The sequence below is a fragment of the Haliaeetus albicilla genome, chromosome 29, assembly GCF_947461875.1.
Source record: "Haliaeetus albicilla chromosome 29, bHalAlb1.1, whole genome shotgun sequence".
Classification (NCBI taxonomy): domain Eukaryota; kingdom Metazoa; phylum Chordata; class Aves; order Accipitriformes; family Accipitridae; genus Haliaeetus; species Haliaeetus albicilla.
Window position 1 is genome coordinate 5,946,690 of NC_091511.1, and position 17,979 is coordinate 5,964,668.

Here is a 17,979-nt window from a genome sequence, read left to right on the forward strand (position 1 = left end):
CCAGCGCCCCCAGTCCCCCTCCCAGTGCTCCCAGTCATCCTCCCAGCGCCCCCAGTCCCCCTCCCAGCGCCCCCAGTCCCCCTCCCAGTGCTCCCAGTCATCCTCCCAGCGCCCCCAGTCCCCCTCCCAGCGCCCCCAGTCCCCCTCCCAGTGCTCCCAGTCATCCTCCCAGCGCCCCCAGTCCCCCTCCCAGCGCCCCCAGTCCCCCTCCCAGTGCTCCCAGTCATCCTCCCAGCGCCCCCAGTCCCCCTCCCAGCGCCCCCAGTCCCCCTCCCAGTGCTCCCAGTCATCCTCCCAGTGCCCCCAGTCCCTCTCCCAGTGCCCCCAGTACCCCCTCCACGCCCTCCCAGTTCTCCCAGTTGAGCCCAAATGTGGCCCCAGTGCTCCCAGTCATCCTCCCAGCGCCCCCAGTCCCCCTCCCAGCGCCCCCAGTCCCACTCCCAGTGCTCCCAGTCCCCCTCCCAGTGCTCCCAGTCCCTCTCGCAGTGCCCCCAGTACCCCCCCCACGCCCTCCCAGTGCTCCCAGTCGAGCCCAAATGTGGCCCCAGCGCTCCCAGTCATCCTCCCAGCGCCCCCAGTCCCCCTCCCAGCGCCCCCAGTCCCTCTCGCAGTGCCCCCAGTCCCCCCTCCACGCCCTCCCAGTGCTCCCAGTCGAGCCCAAATGTGGCCCCAGTGCTCCCAGTCATCCTCCCAGTGCCCCCGGTCCCCCCTCCACGCCTTCCCAGCGCCCTCCCCGTCACCCCCCGGTGCTCCCGGCGGGGGGAGGCGCCCGACGCCGGCCGCGTCGCGGGCGCCGGGGGGGGCTCCCAGTGCTCCCAGTGCTCCCAGCGGGAGCGGGAGCGACGTCGAGCTGGAGGACGCCGTGGAGGGGCCCGAGCTGGGGACTCTCCAGCGCCGCCACCAACCGCCGGCGCCCCGGGCGCAGCGGGACCACGGCCTGGCGCAGCCGCACCGTCTGCCCCGCCCCCACCGACCTGGCGGAGGGGTCGCGGGGTCACGGGCGGGGTCGCCCACGTGACCCACCCCACCCCCCCCCCCCAAAAAAAAAATCCCCGACCCCACCCCAGGTCGCCCACAGCGGGTGGTCCCGTCACCCGCTCGCTGGGTGCCCCCGGTTTGGCCAACTGGGATCCTCCCCCCCACCCAGAATTCCCGGGAATCCTCCCCCTGAATTCCTGGGACCTGCCCAAATTCCTGGGACCCCCCAAATTCCTGGGACCCGCCCAAATTTCTGGGACCCGCCCAAATTTCTGGGACCCCCCAAATTTCTGGGTCTCTCTCCAAATTCCTGGGTCCCCCCGAATTCCTGGGTCTTCTCCCAAATTCCTGGGACCCCCAAATTCCTGAGACCCTCCTGAATTCCTGGGACCCTCCTGAATTCCTGGGACCTTTCCAAATTCCTGGGACCCCCCAAATTCCTGGGACCCGCCCAAATTTCTGGGACCCCCCAAATTTCTGGGTCTCTCCCCAAATTCCTGGGTCCCCCCTGAATTCCTGGGTCTTCTCCCAAATTCCTGGGACCCCCAAATTCCTGAGACCCTCCTGAATTCCTGGGACCTTCCCTGAATTCCTGGGACCCCCAAATTCCTGGGACCCCCCAAATTCCTGGGACCCGCCCAAATTTCTGGGACCCGCCCAAATTTCTGGGTCTCTCCCCAAATTCCTGGGTCCCCCCTGAATTCCTGGGTCTTCTCCCAAATTCCTGGGACCCCCAAATTCCTGAGACCCTCCTGAATTCCTGGGACCCTCCTGAATTCCTGGGACCTTTCCAAATTCCTGGGACCCCCCAAATTCCTGGGACCCGCCCAAATTTCTGGGACCCCCCAAATTTCTGGGTCTCTCCCCAAATTCCTGGGTCCCCCCTGAATTCCTGGGTCTTCTCCCAAATTCCTGGGACCCCCAAATTCCTGAGACCCTCCTGAATTCCTGGGACCCTCCTGAATTCCTGGGACCTTTCCAAATTCCTGGGACCCCCCAAATTCCTGGGACCCGCCCAAATTTCTGGGACCCCCCAAATTTCTGGGTCTCTCTCCAAATTCCTGGGTCCCCCCTGAATTCCTGGGTCTTCTCCCAAATTCCTGGGACCCCCAAATTCCTGAGACCCTCCTGAATTCCTGGGACCCCCAAATTCCTGGGACCCCCCAAATTCCTGGGACCCGCCCAAATTTCTGGGACCCCCCAAATTTCTGGGTCTCTCCCCAAATTCCTGGGTCCCCCCTGAATTCCTGGGTCTTCTCCCAAATTCCTGGGACCCCCAAATTCCTGAGACCCTCCTGAATTCCTGGGACCCTCCTGAATTCCTGGGACCTTTCCAAATTCCTGGGACCCCCCAAATTCCTGGGACCCGCCCAAATTTCTGGGACCCCCCAAATTTCTGGGTCTCTCCCCAAATTCCTGGGTCCCCCCTGAATTCCTGGGTCTTCTCCCAAATTCCTGGGACCCCCAAATTCCTGAGACCCTCCTGAATTCCTGGGACCCTCCTGAATTCCTGGGACCTTTCCAAATTCCTGGGACCCCCCAAATTCCTGGGACCCGCCCAAATTTCTGGGACCCCCCAAATTTCTGGGTCTCTCTCCAAATTCCTGGGTCCCCCCTGAATTCCTGGGTCTTCTCCCAAATTCCTGGGACCCCCAAATTCCTGAGACCCTCCTGAATTCCTGGGACCCCCAAATTCCTGGGACCCCCCAAATTCCTGGGACCCGCCCAAATTTCTGGGACCCCCCAAATTTCTGGGTCTCTCCCCAAATTCCTGGGTCCCCCCTGAATTCCTGGGTCTTCTCCCAAATTCCTGGGACCCCCAAATTCCTGAGACCCTCCTGAATTCCTGGGACCCTCCTGAATTCCTGGGACCTTTCCAAATTCCTGGGACCCCCCAAATTCCTGGGACCCGCCCAAATTTCTGGGACCCCCCAAATTTCTGGGTCTCTCCCCAAATTCCTGGGTCCCCCCTGAATTCCTGGGTCTTCTCCCAAATTCCTGGGACCCCCAAATTCCTGAGACCCTCCTGAATTCCTGGGACCCTCCTGAATTCCTGGGACCTTTCCAAATTCCTGGGCCCCCCCAAATTGCTGGGTCTCTCCCCAAATTCCTGGGACCCCCCCAAATTCCTGGGTCTCTCCCCGAATTCCTGGGTCCCTCCCTGAATTCCTGGGACCCCCAAATTCCTGGGACCGTCCCGAATTCCTGGGACCCTTCCAAATTCCTGGGTCTCCCCCCAAAATCCTGGGACCCCCCCAAATTCCTGGATCCCTCCCGAATTCCTGGGACCCTCCTGACTTCCTAGGTCCCTCCCAAATTCCTGCGCCCCCGCCCCCCCCCAAATTCCTGATTCCCTCCCCAAATTCCTGGGACCCTCCTGAACTCCTGGGACCCCCCCAGATTCCTGGGTCCCTTCCAAATTCTTGTGTCCCCCTTGAATTCCTGGGACCCCCAAATTCCTGGAATCCTCCCGAATTCCTGGGACCCTCCTGACTTCCTAGGTCCCTCCCAAATTCCTGGGACCCCCTCAAATTCCTGGTTCCCTCCGTGAATTCCTGGGACCCTTCCAAATTCCTGGGTCCCTCTCTGAATTCCTGGGACCCTCCCAAATTCCTGGGAACCTCCCAAATTCCTGATTCCCTCCCCAAAATCCTGAGACTCTCCTGAATTCCTGGGTCCCCCAAATTCCTGGGACCCTTCTGAATTCCTGAGTCCCCCTCGAACTCCTGGGTCTCTCCCCAAATTCCTGGGACCCCCCAAATTCCTGGGTCTCTCCCCGAATTCCTGGGACCCTCCTGAATTCCTGGGTCTCTCCCCAAATTTCTGGGTCTCTCCCCAAATTCCTGGGTCCCTCCCTGAATTCCTGTGTGTCCCCCCAAAATCCTGGGACCCCCCAAATTCCTGCATCCCTCCCCAAATTCCTGGGACCCTTCCGAATTCCTGTGTCCCTCCCCGAATTCCTGGTTCCCTTCCGAATTCCTGGTTCCCCCCCAAATTCCTGGGACTCTTCCAAATTCCTGAGACCCTCCTGAATTCCTGGGCCTCCCCAAATTCCTGGGACCTTTCCAAATTCCTGGGTGCCCCCGAATTCCAGGGTCTCTCTCCAAATTCCTGGGTCCCTCCTGAATTCCTGGGTCCCTCCCTGAATTCCTGGGACACCCAAATTTCTGGGACCCTCCTGAATTCCTGGGAACCTCCTGAATTCCTGCATCTCCCCAAATTCCTGGGACCTTTCAAATTCCTGGGTCTCTCCCCAAATTCCTGGGACCCTCCTGAATTCCTGGGTCTCCCCCTGAATTCCTGGGTCCCTCCCGGAATTCCTGGGACACCCAAATTCCTGGGGCCCCCCAAATTTCTGGGACCCTCCTGAATTCCTGGGACCCTCCCCGAATTCCTGGGACCCTCCTGAATTCCTGGGACCCTCCTGAATTCCTGGGACCCCCCAAATTCCTGTGTCCTCCCGAATTCCAGGGTCTCCCCCCGAATTCCTGGGACCCCCCAAATTGCTGGGTCTCTCTCCAAATTCCTGGGTCCCTCCCGAATTCCTGGGTCCCTCCCCGAATTCCTGGGACCCCCAAATTCCTGGGACCCCCCAAATTCCTGGGTCTCGCCCCAAATTCCTGGGACTCTTCCAAATTCCTGAGACCCTCCTGAATTCCTGGGCCTCCCCAAATTCCTGGGACCTTTCCAAATTCCTGGGTGCCCCCGAATTCCAGGGTCTCCCCCCGAATTGCTGGGTCTCTCTCCAAATTCCTGGGTCCCTCCTGAATTCCTGGGTCCCTCCCGGAATTCCTGGGACACCCAAATTCCTGGGACCCTCCTGAATTCCTGGGACCCTCCTGAATTCCTGGGACCTTTCCAAATTCCTGGGCCCCCCCAAATTGCTGGGTCTCTCCCCAAATTCCTGGGACCCTCCTGAATTCCAGGGTCTCCCCCCGAATTCCAGGGTCCCTCCCCGAATTCCTGGGACCTTTCCAAATTCCTGGGACCCCCCAAATTCCTGGGTTTCTCCCCAAATTCCTGGGACCCTCCTGAATTCCTGGGACCTTTCCAAATTCCTGGGACCCCCCAAATTCCTGGGTTTCTCCCCAAATTCCTGGGACCCTCCTGAATTCCTGGGTGTCCCCCTGAATTCCTGGGACCCCCCAAATTCCTGGGACCCTCCTGAATTCCTGGGTCTCCCCCTGAATTCCTGGGACCCCCAAATTCCTGGGACCCCCAAATTCCTGGGATCCTCCTGAATTCCTGGGATCCTCCAAATTCCTGGGATCCTCCAAATTCCTGGGACCCCCCAAATTCCTGGGACCCCCTGGAATTCCTGATTCCCTCCCTGAATCCCTGCCCTTCCCCAAATTCCTAGCCTCCCCCCCGACATTCCAGGATCCTCACCCCATCTGGAAGGGCTTGGGGCAGGAAATCCCGGCTCCCTCCATCCGTAGGGTGGCTCCGCTCAAGGTCTCCGGCAGCGGATTCTGGAAAACCACCTGCACCGGCGTCTCCTGCCCCACCACCGCCGGGGCCAACAGCTGCCGCGAGAGAGAACCGAGACGTCGGCGAGGGGAAATCCGGGAATCCGCGTGGGACGCGTCCCGGCATCCGGAGATCCGAGGGACACGACGCATTCCGGGAATCCGGCCGTACCGTCAGGGTGAGCTCCGGCGCGTGCAGCCGGACCCGCAATTCCTTGGCCACCACTTGCCCCGTTTCTTCCACGACTCCGGCCGCCGTCAGCTTCAGCGCGTCCTGGTCGCCGACGTGGGGTCCGTACTCGGCGTAGGTCACCGTCATCGTCACCGTCTCCTCTGGTTTGGGGAAAAGGGCGGGACACGGGAAGTGACATCGGAAACGCCGGCACCCGGAGCGGAATCGGCACCGACGGGACGCGCGGCGTCGACGTCTCACCCTGCCCCGGTGGCACGGCGCGCCGGTGTTGCTCTTGCCGGAAAGGGGTTCCGGAGACCCCGGTGTAGCGGACGGCGGAGAGGGACAGGCGGAGGCGGAGCGTCCGAGGCTCCGCCCCTTCGTTGCGGGCCACCGCCCGCAGCTCCAGCTCCGCCCCTGCCACCGCCGGCCCCGCCCCTACCGTCACCGTTACTTCCCCGGATGACGGAGACCCCCGGTTGCGGGGGCGGGAGCCGTGGGAGGTGGCGGTGGAGACGGCGTGGCGCTCCTCCTCCGAGCCTGCGGGGGGGTCGGAGGTCAAGGGTCAAGGGGGCGTAGGTTGAAGTTAGGCCACGGGGTCGCTGGGTCAAGGGTCATGGGGTGGGACGGAGGGGTTGGCGGTCATGGGTTGGGTTGTTGGGTCTTAGGTCAACGGGTCAAGGGTTATGGGGTCTTGGGGTCAAGGGGTGTTGGGTTTGGGGGTCAAAGGGAAGGGGTTACGGGGTCAGGGGTGAGGGTCAGGGGTCTTGGGTCAGCAGGTCAAGGGTTGCGGGGTCAAGGGGTCAATATTTGGGGTTGGGAATGATGAGGTCAAGGGTTGTGGGGTCATGGTCATGGCAACGTGGGTCTCAGGTCAACGGGTCAAGGGTTACGAGGTCTTGGGGTCAAGGGGTGTTGGGTTTGGGGGTCAAAGGGAAGGGGTTATGGGGTCGGGGACAAGGGTCAGGGTCGCGGGTCAACAGGTCAAGGGTTATGGGGTCAAGGGGTCAATATTTGGGGTTAAGAACGACAAGGTCAGGGGTTGTGGGGTCACGGTCATGGCAACGTGGGTCTCAGGTCAACGGGTCAAGGGTTATGAGGTCTTGGGGTCAAGGGGTGTTGGGTTTGGGGGTCAAAGGGAAGGGGTTATGGGGTCGGGGATGAGGGTCAGGGTCTCGGGTCAACAGGTCAAGGGTTACGGGGTCAAGGGGTCAATATTTGGGGTTAAGAACGACAAGGTCAGGGGTTGTGGGGTCACGGTCATGGCAACGTGGGTCTCAGGTCAACGGGTCAAGGGTTATGAGGTCTTGGGGTCAAGGGGTGTTGGGTTTGGGGGTCAAAGGGAAGGGGTTATGGGGTCGGGGATGAGGGTCAGGGTCTCGGGTCAACAGGTCAAGGGTTACGGGGTCAAGGGGTCAATATTTGGGGTTAAGAACGACAAGGTCAGGGGTTGTGGGGTCACGGTCATGGCAACGTGGGTCTCAGGTCAATGGGTCAAGGGTTATGGGGTCAAGGGCCCATGGGTTGCAGGCCTCGGGGGGTCAAAGGGCACAGGTTATGGGGTCGGGGGGCCAAGGGTCGGGGTCTCGGGTCAACAGGTCGAGGGTCATGGGTCAACGGGCCAAGGATCAACCCTCAGGGCTCAGGGTGAGCGATGACAGGCTCAAGGGTCGTTGGGTGGGGGGGGGGTCAAGAGCTACGGGGTCAAGGGGCGTCGGGGGGCGGGGTCTCACCCTCGGGGTGCTTGTATTGGTGGGTGATGTCCAATCGGGCGCCGGATCCCGGCCCCAGGGTGCTGATGCGGCGCCCGATGGCGCCTTCCTCCACGTGCACCACCGCGAAGGAGCCGTTGGGCTGCCGCTGCCAGTAGACCTTGTCGCTGTTCACCTGAGGACACGCCCCACCTCATTAGAATAGGCCACGCCCACCCGCGCGGAGCCACGCCCACCGGGGGGTAAGCCCCGCCCCCTACCTCAGCGAAGACGAAGGGCGTGTCGTACTTGAGGTAGACCTCGCCGTTCTTCACCGCCGTCACCGAGCACGGCCCGCAGCAGAACAGCCCTGCGGGGGGGGCGTTACCAGTATAAACCAGTAAGGACCAGTAGGGGCCATTCTAGGCCACCGAGCGGCTCTGCCCTCTCCCGCTGGCCGCAAACCGGCACCCCCGGGCTTCCTCCCAGTGCCTCCCAGTATAGACCAGTATAAACCGGTACCGCTGCTGGTCTCCTGGGGGGTGGCGTCGACGATCTGCCACCCGTCGTAGCCATCGGGGAGGTCGGGGCGCTTCATCCAGCAGTCGTTCCACACGTGGAAGTTCCTGCGCGGCCCAGTATAAACCAGTATGGACCAGCACAGACCCACGTGCGGGGCCGTAGACCAGTACATACCAATTTAAACCAATACGCACCAAAATGGCCGAGGACGAGCCTCCTGGCCCCTACCTCGGCTGTTCTCACCTCCCGCTCCCCCCCAGCCCCCAAACCACCTCCTGGCACCCTCTTCCAATGACTTCTGCCCCAAACCAGTATAAACCAGTATAAACCAGTATAAAGCGGTACCAGACGGAGTCGGTGTTGAGGCGCTCCAGGGGCCGCATGTTCTCGTCGAAGTAGATGTCGGTGGTGAGGGAGACGTCGGTGTCGTGGGCCGAGTTGTAGTTGGTGACCGTGCGGGTGGGGAGGCCCAGGCACCGCAGCACTGGGGGCACCAGTACAAACCAGTACAAACCCTTATCAAAGCCTCTTGCTCGGGGTTGACTTGTCTCCCTGTGGGGCGTTCCCATCTGCCTTCCAGTGGTTCTTGGGGCACCCTGGACCCCCTCCCGGTACAAACCAGTCTCTAACTGGGTTAAACCAGTATAAACCAGTACCAAAAACACTACTTAGGCTTCGCTTTTCCCCATACTAGAGGCTCCAGCCTGCCGTCGCGTGCCTCCCAGGAGCTCCCCAAGCACCCCAGAGCACCTCCCAGTATCAACCTGCGCCAGACCAGTATCAACCAGTATAGACCAGTAGGAAATTTAACACCTTATGCCCAATTTCCCTCCCTTACAGTGACCCCATCCACTTTCTAGCAGCTCCTGGAGGCATCCAGCCCTTCCCACACCCCTCTCCAGTCTACACCAGGGCCGGACCAGTATGAACCAGTGACGTACCGGTGGTCATGACTCCGGCAAAGACCCAGCACTGGCCGTAGCGGACTGGGGCACCGGTGCCGTGGTAGGCGCGGAGGATGTCGACGGAACCGGCCCAAGCCGAGGGGTTGGTGCCCTGGGCGTAGTCCCCCGTCCAGTTGCCCACCAGTACCCCGTTATCGTCCAACGAGTTCACCTGGGGGACCCCAAAAAGTCGGGCGGGGAGAGGGTGGAACTCCTCCTCCCCCCACCCACACCCCAAAAAAATGGAGAACCTGGGAACCGCCCGCCCAAGATGTTTCAAAAAGTCGTTGGAACCCCCAAAACGCCGTCGGAACCCCCCAAGGAAAATCTGCAGGTAACGCCGAAAATCAACAGAGCCCCCCAAAAACTCCCAAAGTCGTGAGGCGGCCCCCCCTGAACCCCATCAAGACCCCCCAAAATGTCATCGGAACCCACCAAAGAGCTCAAAGAACCCCCCAAACCCCCATGGAGATGCCCCAAAAACCCAACGAGCTCCCCCCCAAGTCATCGGAACGCCCCCCCAAAAACCCAACGATCTCCCCCCAAAGTCATCAGAAAAGCCTCAGATGACCTCAAAAGCACCGTGGCAATCCACCCGACCCCCCAAAATCTCATCAGACCCCCCCAAAAAATCCAAAGAACCCCCAAACCCCGTGGAGATGCCCCAAAACCCAACGACCCCCCCAAGTCATCGGAACGCCCCCCCCAAAACCCAACGATCTCCCCCCAAAGTCATCAGAAAGCCTCAGATGACCTCAAAAGCACCGTGGCAATCCACCCGACCCCCAAAAATCTCATCAGACCCCCCCAAAAAATCCAAAGAACCCCCAAACCCCATGGAGATGCCCCAAAAACGCAACGACCCCCCCCAAAGTAATCGGAACGCCCCCCCAAAACCCAACGATCTCCCCCCAAAGTCATCAGAAAAGCCTTGAACGACCTCAAAAGCACCGTGGCAATCCACCCGACCCCCAAAAATCTCATCAGACCCCCCCCAAAAAATCCAAAGAACCCCCAAACCCCATGGAGATGCCCCAAAACCCAACGACCCCCCCCCAAAGTCATCGGAACGCCCCCCCAAAACCCAACGATCTCCCCCCAAAGTCAACAGAAAAGCCTCAAACGACCTCAAAAGCACCGTGGCAATCCACCCGACCCCCAAAAATCTCATCAGACCCCCCCAAAAAATCCAAAGAACCCCCAAACCCCATGGAGATGCCCCAAAACCCAACAACCCCCCCCCAAAGTCATTGGAACGCCCCCCCAAAACCCAACGATCTCCCCCCAAAGTCATCAGAAAAGCCTCAGATGACCTCAAAAGCACCGTGGCAATCCACCCAACCCCCAAAAATCTCATCAGACCCCCCCAAAAAATCCAAAGAACCCCCAAACCCCGTGGAGATGCCCCAAAACCCAACGACCCCCCCAAAGTCATCGGAACGCCCCCCCAAAAACCCAACGATCTCCCCCCAAAGTCAACAGAAAAGCCTCAAACGACCTCAAAAGCACCGTGGCAATCCACCCGACCCCCACTGAACCCCCCCAAAATCTCATCAGAACCCCCCCCAAAAATCCAAACAACCCCCAAACCCCATTGACGCCCCCCCAAAACCCAATGAAACCCCCCAAAACCCCACAGCGGCCCCCCCCAAGAACTCCGTATTTTCCCCCAAGCCCCCTCAGAGCAGCACAAAACCTGCACGACTCACCCCAAACCCCCATAATTCACCCCAAAACCCCCCATAATTCACCCCCAAACCCCCCAGGGGACCCCAAAACCCCCCCACGCCCCCCCCAAACCCCATAGTGCTCCCCCAAAACCCCTATTCCACCTGAAAACCCATAATCCCCCCCAACACATTTCCCCCCCAAACCCCCTTCGAGCGCCCCCAAAACCCCCATAACCCCCCCCCAAATCCTCTAAGTCACCTTCCCGCTTCACCCCAAATCCCCCATAATTCACCCCAAAAAAAACCCACCATGGCGGAGACGACGCGGGACACGATGATGGGGTCCCCCCGGGCGCTGTGGGGCATCCCCCGACGATCCAGGATGTACAGACACGCCTCCAGCACCCCTGCGTCAAACTGGGGACCCCCCCCCCCAAAATCACGGGGGTCCCCAAATCCCTCCAAACCACCCCAAAAATCCCCCACCCCTCTCAAAAAAAACGCTTCTCAAAAAAAAAAAAAAAAAGCGGTTTCGGGGTCCCCCCGTGTTGTTCCGGGGATCCCTTATAGTTATGAAACACCCACGTTGGTGGTTTTGGGGACCCCCATGATGATTTTAGGGACCCCCCCCCATAGCGTTTCGGGTATCCCCCAAATTTAGGGTCCCCCGTTTTAGGATATCCACCGATTTTTGGGGTGCCCACCGCATTTTAATTGCCCCCGCCCCATTTCCCGCACGGATTTCAGGGTCTCCCCAATTTTTTTTGGGGGGGGGGGGAATTCTCCCATTTTTGGGGGTACCTGCCCGTAGTTCCAGGAGCGCTCGGCGATCTGGTCCTCGGTGCCGTAGAAGATGCGCCCCGTCTCGTTAAGGACGTACTCGTTAAGGTCGCTCGTTTTGTCCATGTAGACGTTGTCGTCTGGAGGGGGGGGGGGCGCCCCAAAATCAGGGTTGTGTCCTTAAATTCCCCCTGAGCCCCCCCCCCCCTTGAACCCCCCAACTGCCAAATTGAGATTGAGGAATCCCGAAACTGCCAAATCTCACCCCGGGGAGCCCCGAAACTGCCAAATTGAGACTGGGGAGCCCCGAAACTGCCAAATCTCACCCCAGGGAGCCCTGAAACTGCCAAATTGAGACTGGGGAGCCCCGAAACCGCCAAATTGAGACTGGGGAGCCCCAAACCTGCCAAATCTCACCCTGGGGAGCCCCGAAACTGCCAAATTGAGACTGGGGAGCCCCAAACCTGCCAAATTGAGACTGGGGAGCCCCGAAACCACCAAATTGAGACTGGGGAGCCCCAAACCTGCCAAATCTCACCCTGGGGAGCCCCGAAACCGCCAAATTGAGACTGGGGAGCCCCGAAACCGCTAAATCTCACCCTGGGGAGCCCCGAAACCGCCAAATTGAGACTGGGGAGCCCCAAAACCGCCAAATCTCATCCCGGGGAACCCCAAAACCACCAAATTGAGACTGGGGAGCCCCAAACCTGCCAAATCTCACCCCGGGGAGCCCCAAAACTGCCAAATTGAGACTGGGGAGCCCCGAAACTGCCAAATCTCACCCTGGGGAGCCCCGAAACTGCCAAATTGAGACTGGGGAGCCCCAAACCTGCCAAATCTCACCCTGGGGAGCCCCAAAACCACCAAATTGAGACTGGGGAGCCCCGAACCTGCCAAATCTCACCCTGGGGAGCCCCGAAACCGCCAAATTGAGACCGGGGAGCCCCAAAACCGCCAAATCTCACCCCGGGGAACCCCAAAACCACCAAATTGAGACTGGGGAGCCCCAAACCTGCCAAATCTCACCCTGGGGAGCCCCGAAACTGCCAAATTGAGACTGGGGAGCCCCAAACCTGCCAATTCTCACCCTGGGGAGCCCCAAAACCGCCAAATTGAGACTGGGGAGCCCTGAAACCGCTAAATCTCACCCCGGGGAGCCCCGAAACTGCCAAATTGAGACTGGGGAGCCCCAAACCTGCCAAATCTCACCCTGGGGAGCCCCGAAACCGCCAAATTGAGACTGGGGAGCCCCAAAACCGCCAAATCTCATCCCGGGGAACCCCAAAACCACCAAATTGAGACTGGGGAGCCCCAAACCTGCCAAATCTCACCCCGGGGAGCCCCAAAACTGCCAAATTGAGACTGGGGAGCCCCGAAACTGCCAAATCTCACCCTGGGGAGCCCCGAAACTGCCAAATTGAGACTGGGGAGCCCCAAACCTGCCAAATCTCACCCTGGGGAGCCCCGAAACCGCCAAATTGAGACTGGGGAGCCCCGAAACCGCTAAATCTCACCCTGGGGAGCCCCAAAACCACCAAATTGAGACTGGGGAGCCCCGAACCTGCCAAATCTCACCCTGGGGAGCCCCGAAACCGCCAAATTGAGACCGGGGAGCCCCAAAACCGCCAAATCTCACCCCGGGGAACCCCAAAACCACCAAATTGAGACTGGGGAGCCCCAAACCTGCCAAATCTCACCCTGGGGAGCCCCGAAACTGCCAAATTGAGACTGGGGAGCCCCAAACCTGCCAATTCTCACCCTGGGGAGCCCCAAAACCGCCAAATTGAGACTGGGGAGCCCTGAAACCGCTAAATCTCACCCCGGGGAGCCCCGAAACTGCCAAATTGAGACTGGGGAGCCCCAAACCTGCCAAATCTCACCCTGGGGAGCCCCGAAACCGCCAAATTGAGACTGGGGAGCCCCAAACCTGCCAAATCTCACCCCGGGGAGCCCCGAAACCGCCAAATTGAGACCGGGGAGCCCCAAAACTGCCAAATCTCACCCCGGGGAGCCCCGAAACTGCCAAATTGAGACTGGGGAGCCCCAAACCTGCCAAATCTCACCCTGGGGAGCCCCGAAACTGCCAAATTGAGACTGGGGAGCCCCAAACCTGCCAATTCTCACCCTGGGGAGCCCCAAAACCGCCAAATTGAGACTGGGGAGGCCTGAAACCGCTAAATCTCACCCCGGGGAGCCCCGAAACTGCCAAATTGAGACTGGGGAGCCCCAAAACTGCCAAATCTCACCCTGGGGAGCCCCGAAACCGCCAAATTGAGACTGGGGAGCCCCAAACCTGCCAAATCTCACCCCGGGGAGCCCCGAAACCGCCAAATTGAGACTGGGGAGCCCCAAACCTGCCAAATCTCACCCCGGGGAGCCCCAAAACCGCCAAATTGAGACTGGGGAGCCCTGAAACCACTAAATCTCACCCTGGGGAGCCCCGAAACTGCCAAATTGAGACTGGGGAGCCCCGAAACTGCCAAATCTCACCCTGGGGAGCCCCCAAATTGCCCAAACTCGGGGTTTTTTGCCCCAAAACGGGGCTGGCTCACCAGGGCACCAGGGGTTGAAGAGGAGGAAGAAGTCGTTGGCGTCGTCGAAGGGAGCCGCATACTCCCCCACCCCCGTGCGGGTCTTGATGCTGAGGCGGTAGCGGCCGATGGGAGCGTCGGGCGGGGCCGTGAGGCAGATGTTGAGGGCGGGGCCTCCCGGGGGCTCCGCCCCCTCCTCTAGCTCCTCTTCCTCAGCTGTCCAACCAGTGGCCGAGGTTTCGCCCAACGGGATGAGGACGTGGGTCCCCTTCGCCACCTGTGGGTTGGGGCCTGCGGGCGACAACATCACCCCCCCCACCCCGGGGTGTGACGTCATCACCTGGGCAGGTGAGGTCACCACCTGGGCAGGCGAGGTCACCCCACCCCGGGTGATACCATCGCGCCCTTTGGCCGGGGGTTGCGGAGAGGGTGGGTAGGGCGGGCAAGGCCGAGGGCACCGCAGCCTGGGTGATGTCAGCGCCCCTCCTGAGTGACATCATCACGTCCCGGGCGATGGTTGCCCCTCCCCCCTCCCCAGCCCCCCCCCATTTTGACACCCCTCCCCCACCGAGGGTGAGCTCCACGCAGAGGCTGTCGCCGCCGTCGGGGTCGAAGGGCCGGGGCAGGAGGACGCGCAGGTCGAAAGGTTGCCCCCGCCGCACCACCAGGCGGGGGGAGGCGAATTCGGAGGTGTGGTGAGCGATCCGATTGGCCGACGAGCCCACCACCAACCCCCGGGGGGCCAATAGACCTGGAGGAGGGAAGGGACAGGTGGGTGGTGAAAACCCCGCGCGAATCCTACCTCCAGAACCCCCGAAACGGCCCCGAAAACCCTGCCGGGGGGGGCTTGAAACTGTCATTTAGCCCCGTAGACCTGGAAATGGCCCCAAAACAGGAACAGGGGGATAAAGCGGGGGGGAATGCTGGGAGGGGGGACCCCAAACCCCCTAAATTTCCTGGGGGGGGGGCATGAAACCCTTAAAAGCAGCTTGGGGCGGAGGGGGGCCTTGAAACTGCCTTTTCTTCCCCATGATAGCCTGGCCATAGCCCTGAACTGGTATTTTTTCTCCACTAATGGGGACAGGGGGAGAGAAAGCAGGGGGGTGAAGGGGAGGGACACCCCCCCAGCTCCTCATCTGCCTGGGGGGGGGCCCCGAAACTGCCCTTTTGCCTCACTGAGGGGCCCCCAAACTGCCCTTTTTCCTCCCTGGGGAGCCCTGAAACTGCCCCTTTCCCTCCCTGGGGAGCCCAAACCCACCCTTTTCCCTTGCCAGGGAGCTCCGAAACCGCCTTTTCCCTCCACAGAGAGCCCCGAAACCGCCCTTTTCCCTCCCCGGGGAGCCCCCAAACCGCCCTTTTCCCTCCCCGGGGAGCCCCCAAACCGCCCTTTTTCCTCCCTGGGGAGCCCCGAAACCGCCTTTTCCCTCCCCGGGGAGCCCCGAAACCGCCTTTTCCCTCCCCGGGGAGCCCCGAAACCGCCCTTTTCCTCCCGGGGAGCTCCGAAACCGCCCTTTCCCTCCCTGGGGAGCCCCAAAACCGCCTTTTCCCTCCCTGGGGAGGCCTGAAACTGCCCTTTTCCTCCCTGGGGAGCCCCGAAACCGCCCTTTCCCTCCCTGAGGAGCCCCAAGACAGCCTTTTCCCTCCCCGGGGAGCCCCGAAACCGCCCTTCCCCTCCCCGAGGAGCCCCAAGACAGCCTTTTCCCTCCCCGAGGAGCCCCAAAACCGCCCTTTTCCTCCCGGGGAGCTCCGAAACCACCTTTTCCCTCCCTGGGGAGCCCCAAAACCACCTTTTCCCTCCCTGGGGAGCCCCAAAACCGCCCTTTTCCCTCCCCGGGGAGGCCCGAAACCGCCCTTTTCCCTCCCTGGGGAGGCCCGAAACCACCTTTTTCCTCCCTGGGGAGCCCCGAAACCGCCCTTTCCCTCCCCGAGGAGCCCCAAGACAGCCTTTTCCCTCCCCGAGGAGCTCCAAAACCGCCTTTTCCCTCCCTGGGGAGCCCCGAAACCGCCGCCGTTCACCCCCCCGGCCCCGGCACTGACCTGGCCGCAGGGGCTGGGGGGGTCGGCGCCCCGGGACCTCGCCGGGGGGGGGTTCCCAGTCCTCGGTTCCTCGCCGGCAACAGCCGCAGCAGCCGCAGCAGCCGCCCAGGCGACGCCAGAAGCCCCGGCGGGGGCGAGGGGCGGGGGCAGGGTCCCCCCCCCGCAGGCGGAAGCTGGCGGCCGCCCAGCGGCCTGGGTCCAGACGGGGGTCGGCGTCCGGCATCGCCTGCGGGGCACCAGTGAGACCAGTTTGGACCAGTAAGGAGCGGCGGAAGCTTGGTAGGAACGGGTGCGGGGCGCTACAGAGCTCCTGGAACAGCCCCTTAATGCCTCCAAACCCTTCCCAGTATGGCCAGTAAGGTCGATATGGACCAGTACGGTTCATTAGAGACCAGTACAGACCCGTAAAGACCAACATGGACTGGTAGAAGAGACAGAAAACCAGTAGGAACCAGCACGAACTGCTAAGACCTTCCAGAATAGTCCGTTAATGCCTTCAAACTCTTCCCAGTATGACCAGTAAGACCAGGATGAACCAATACCATTCATTGAAAACCAGTACGGAGCAGTGCAGCTTTTTAAAACCAGTATGAACCAGTGAAGAGCCAAGCAGGGCATTACAACACAGTAAATGCCAGTACAGACCACTACAGGCCAGTAAGACCTTCCATGGGCCCTTAAAGCCTCCAGACCCCTCCCAGTATGACCAGTAAGACTGGGATGGACCGGTATAAGGCCATACAAACAAATAGGGACCATTATAAGCCATTAGAAACCAGTAGGAACCAGAATGAACCACCACACAGCAGTAAGAGCTCCTAGAATGACTGACTGAAGCCATCAAGCCCTTCCCAGTATGGCCCAGGTCCCCCAGTCCGTCCCTTTATGGCCCAGTAACCCCTCCCAGGCTCCCAGTATGGCCCAGTTCCCCCCCAGTCCTTCCCAGTACAGCCCCATAACCTCTCCCAGGCTCCCAGTACAGCCCAGTAATGTCCTAGTTCCCCCCCAGCACAGCCCAGACCACCCTCTCAGGGTCCCAGTATGGACCAGTTCCCTCCCAGTCCGTCCCAGTGCCCCGCCCGAGCCTGACGCCAGAAGGACCCAGGCACCCGGGCCTGCCTCAGCAGCTCCCCCCCCCAAACTGCCTCCTCCCCCGCCGCGGCAGGGACCAAGGCGTCCGGGAGTGCTCCCAGCCCGACCAGTTCCCCCAGTCTGCCCAGTTCCCCCCTTCCTGTGCTCCCACTGCTCCCAGTAGCCCCCCCAAGTGCTCCCAGTAACCCCCCAGCGCTCTCAATAAGCCCAGTTACCCCCTCCCAGTACTCTTGGTAACCACAGGGCTCCCACTTAACCTGTCCCCGTGCTCCCAGTAACCCCAATGCTTCCAGTTACCCCTCTAGTGCTTCCAGCAGCCCCAGTAACCCCCTCCCAGTGCTCCCAGTAAACCCTTTATGATCTTTTCAGTAACCCCTTCCCAGTGCTCCCAGTGACCCCCTCTGTGTCCTCCCGGTAAGTCTACCAACTCCTTCCAGTGCTCCCAGTCTGCCCAGTACCCCCCACCCAATGCTCCCAGTGACCCCCTCTGTGTCCTCCTGGTAAGTCTCCTAACTCCTTCCAGTGCTCCCAGTTTGCCCAGTACCCCCCTCCCAATGCTCCCAGTGACTCCCCAGTCCTCCCAGTCTTCCCGGTAACCCTACTAACCCCTCCCAGTGCTCCCAGTTTACCCAGTAACCCCCTCCCAGTGCTCCCAGTAAACCCAGTTCCCCCCTCCTTGGCCTCTCACTCCTCCCAGTTTGCCCAGTTACCCCTTCCACCCATCCTAGTGCCCCCCAATCCCCTCTCCCAGTCATCCCAGTACCTCCCAGTGGCTCCCAGCACTCCCAATGCCCTGCACTCACTGGTGCCGGTAAATTAGGGAAAGGGGTGTGACCTTGGGAGGAAGGGGCGGGGCTCATACAGACCACGCCCCCTTATTGCCCCACACTTTGGGGGGAGGGGTGTCCAAACGGGGGGGGACCCAGTTGCCCGGGCACGTCCTCTTCCTCTTCGAGGATCACTATCTGGCAGGGGGCCCCATGGGGTGGGGCAATGGCTCACTATGCGGCAGGTGGGTCTATGGGGAGGGCCAATGGCTCACTATGTGGCAGGAGGACTGGGGAGGGGCAATGGCTCACAATCTGGCAGGGGG

At 61.1% G+C, this 17,979-nt stretch overlaps 1 protein-coding gene across 1 annotated transcript; it reads right to left on the minus strand.

The window, feature by feature from the left end:
* Positions 1–506: 506 nt before the first annotated feature.
* On the minus strand, positions 507–17,813 carry TGM1 (transglutaminase 1). Its single transcript, XM_069773947.1, has 15 exons — positions 17,650–17,813; positions 15,795–16,020; positions 14,326–14,508; positions 13,779–14,048; positions 11,248–11,366; positions 10,756–10,863; positions 8,774–8,948; positions 8,178–8,316; positions 7,833–7,936; positions 7,592–7,680; positions 7,353–7,506; positions 5,881–6,159; positions 5,620–5,780; positions 5,368–5,504; positions 507–974 (listed from the first exon to the last, which is right to left on the minus strand). The coding sequence occupies exons 2-15, from the start codon at positions 16,015–16,017 to the stop codon at positions 737–739; spliced, it is 2,379 nt and encodes a 792-aa protein (XP_069630048.1). The 5' UTR covers positions 16,018–16,020; positions 17,650–17,813; the 3' UTR covers positions 507–736.
* Between the last annotated feature and the right edge of the window lie 166 nt (positions 17,814–17,979).